The sequence below is a fragment of the Macrobrachium nipponense genome, chromosome 10 (assembly GCF_015104395.2).
Source record: "Macrobrachium nipponense isolate FS-2020 chromosome 10, ASM1510439v2, whole genome shotgun sequence".
Taxonomy (NCBI): domain Eukaryota; kingdom Metazoa; phylum Arthropoda; class Malacostraca; order Decapoda; family Palaemonidae; genus Macrobrachium; species Macrobrachium nipponense.
In genome coordinates, this window is record NC_087204.1 from 65,204,147 (window position 1) to 65,205,828 (window position 1,682).

At 37.7% G+C, this 1,682-nt stretch overlaps 1 protein-coding gene across 1 annotated transcript; it reads right to left on the reverse strand.

Annotated features, from left to right (window-relative positions):
• Nucleotides 1-437: 437 nt before the first annotated feature.
• Nucleotides 438-1,166, reverse strand: LOC135223990 (uncharacterized). Its single transcript, XM_064262912.1, has one exon. It carries the CDS (start codon nucleotides 1,164-1,166, stop codon nucleotides 438-440), a length of 729 nt encoding a protein of 242 aa, XP_064118982.1.
• Nucleotides 1,167-1,682: the final 516 nt, after the last annotated feature.

The window sequence follows — 1,682 nt, forward strand, 5'->3', positions numbered from 1 at the left end:
ATAAGATACTTAGCTAGTGCGATGTCTTCATGAAGATAGGAACTGGAGGTAATTACATAATATAACTAATACAGAATGGCAGCGCTCGTCACTATCGGGACCCATGAACGTCCCCTTAAATTGTCATGTGTGCACAGAAACCCGGACAGCAGCACATTACCCAATGCTATGGCGGGAAAAAGGTGGAGGGAAACTCTTGTCACATTTGCGAAATACTGGCGAAAAAATATCACTTACAATTAAAAATAATTATTAATTATTAATTAGTAAATCGCAATATCTACAGTAGAATTAATTATAAAGAAATTAACATTTTTCTTTTTATGGAAATGGAAATTAAATGTGTCATTTTATAACATTCTTGGGCCAAGGCCCCCCCAAAATTAAGCAAAAAATCAAACAAGAAGGTGATTTCTCACAAAAGAACTAAACTTAACTTACAGAGCTCCTTGTTTTATGAGCTCTCTCCTCTCTGCTGTAGCTCTAGTTTTGCTAGCATGTTGAGGACGTGTTTCAATCATTTGACCAGGGGGATGAGGTATTTCAGAACTAGGAGCATCAGTATTCACATTATCATCAAGATTACCTATAAGTTCCTCATTCACTGGTTCACTAACCTCCAAATGTACAAGCTTTTCAACAGTTCGTGTACTGACATGACCTTTGCAGTACACATCTACGGAACGTATGACTCCTTCTGAATCAGGTCGAAGCTCAACAATTCTACATAAAGGCCACTCACTTCTTGGAGATTCAACTTGGGCCAAACCAACATCCCCAACTTTAAGATTATTCAATTCCCTAGGTCTACCAGAACCATAATGACGTTCTCTTAATGAAATTATATATTCATTCTTCCAAATCTTCTCAAACTTGGAAATGATACAAGACAATAGGGAAAACTGCTTATTCAATTGATCGTGGTCCATGAAGGTAGGATCAGATTCATCCTCTAAAACTACAGGTGGCATAGCTTTAATCGATCTGCCATATAGGAGATATGAAGGGGACAAGGGTCCTGGAGACATCCGATCACTGTTGATATAAGTGAGCGGTCTATTATTAACACGAGAGTGAATCTCAACAACCACAGTCTGAAGTTCATCTAAATTGACTCTCATATGATACAAAACCTTTCGCAAACAATTCTTAACAACCTTAATCATCCTCTCATAAAAGCCACCTTGCCAAGGCGCTCTGGGAGTGATGAATTTCCAAACAATACCACAATACTATAGTATTCTCGTATTTGAGGATCACTACATATTTCTTCAAGAAACTTGGCAGTTGCTTTAAAGTTTGTCCCATTAACTGAAATTATTTTTTTGGGAACAGACCAAGTGCCACAAAACCTACGAAAAATTAATAAGAATGATTCTACTGTCATATCTAAAGCCACATCTAGGTGAACTGCTCTTGTAGCTGTACAAGTAAACAAGCAGATATAAACCTTCCTCGGCTCATTATCTTCAGTCATTGTAATGATAATAGGCGTAGAATAATCAACACCTACATTATCAAATGGTCTGTTCAAAACAACTCTATGTAAAGGTAAAGAAGTGGCGACCAGGGTAAACACAGGGATTGCCTTCAACTTTCCTGAAGATAGCAAATTTCCTAATCACTTTGCATACTGCTTGCCTTCACTTGGGGATCCAAAGTTTGGACGAATAGTAGCAAGA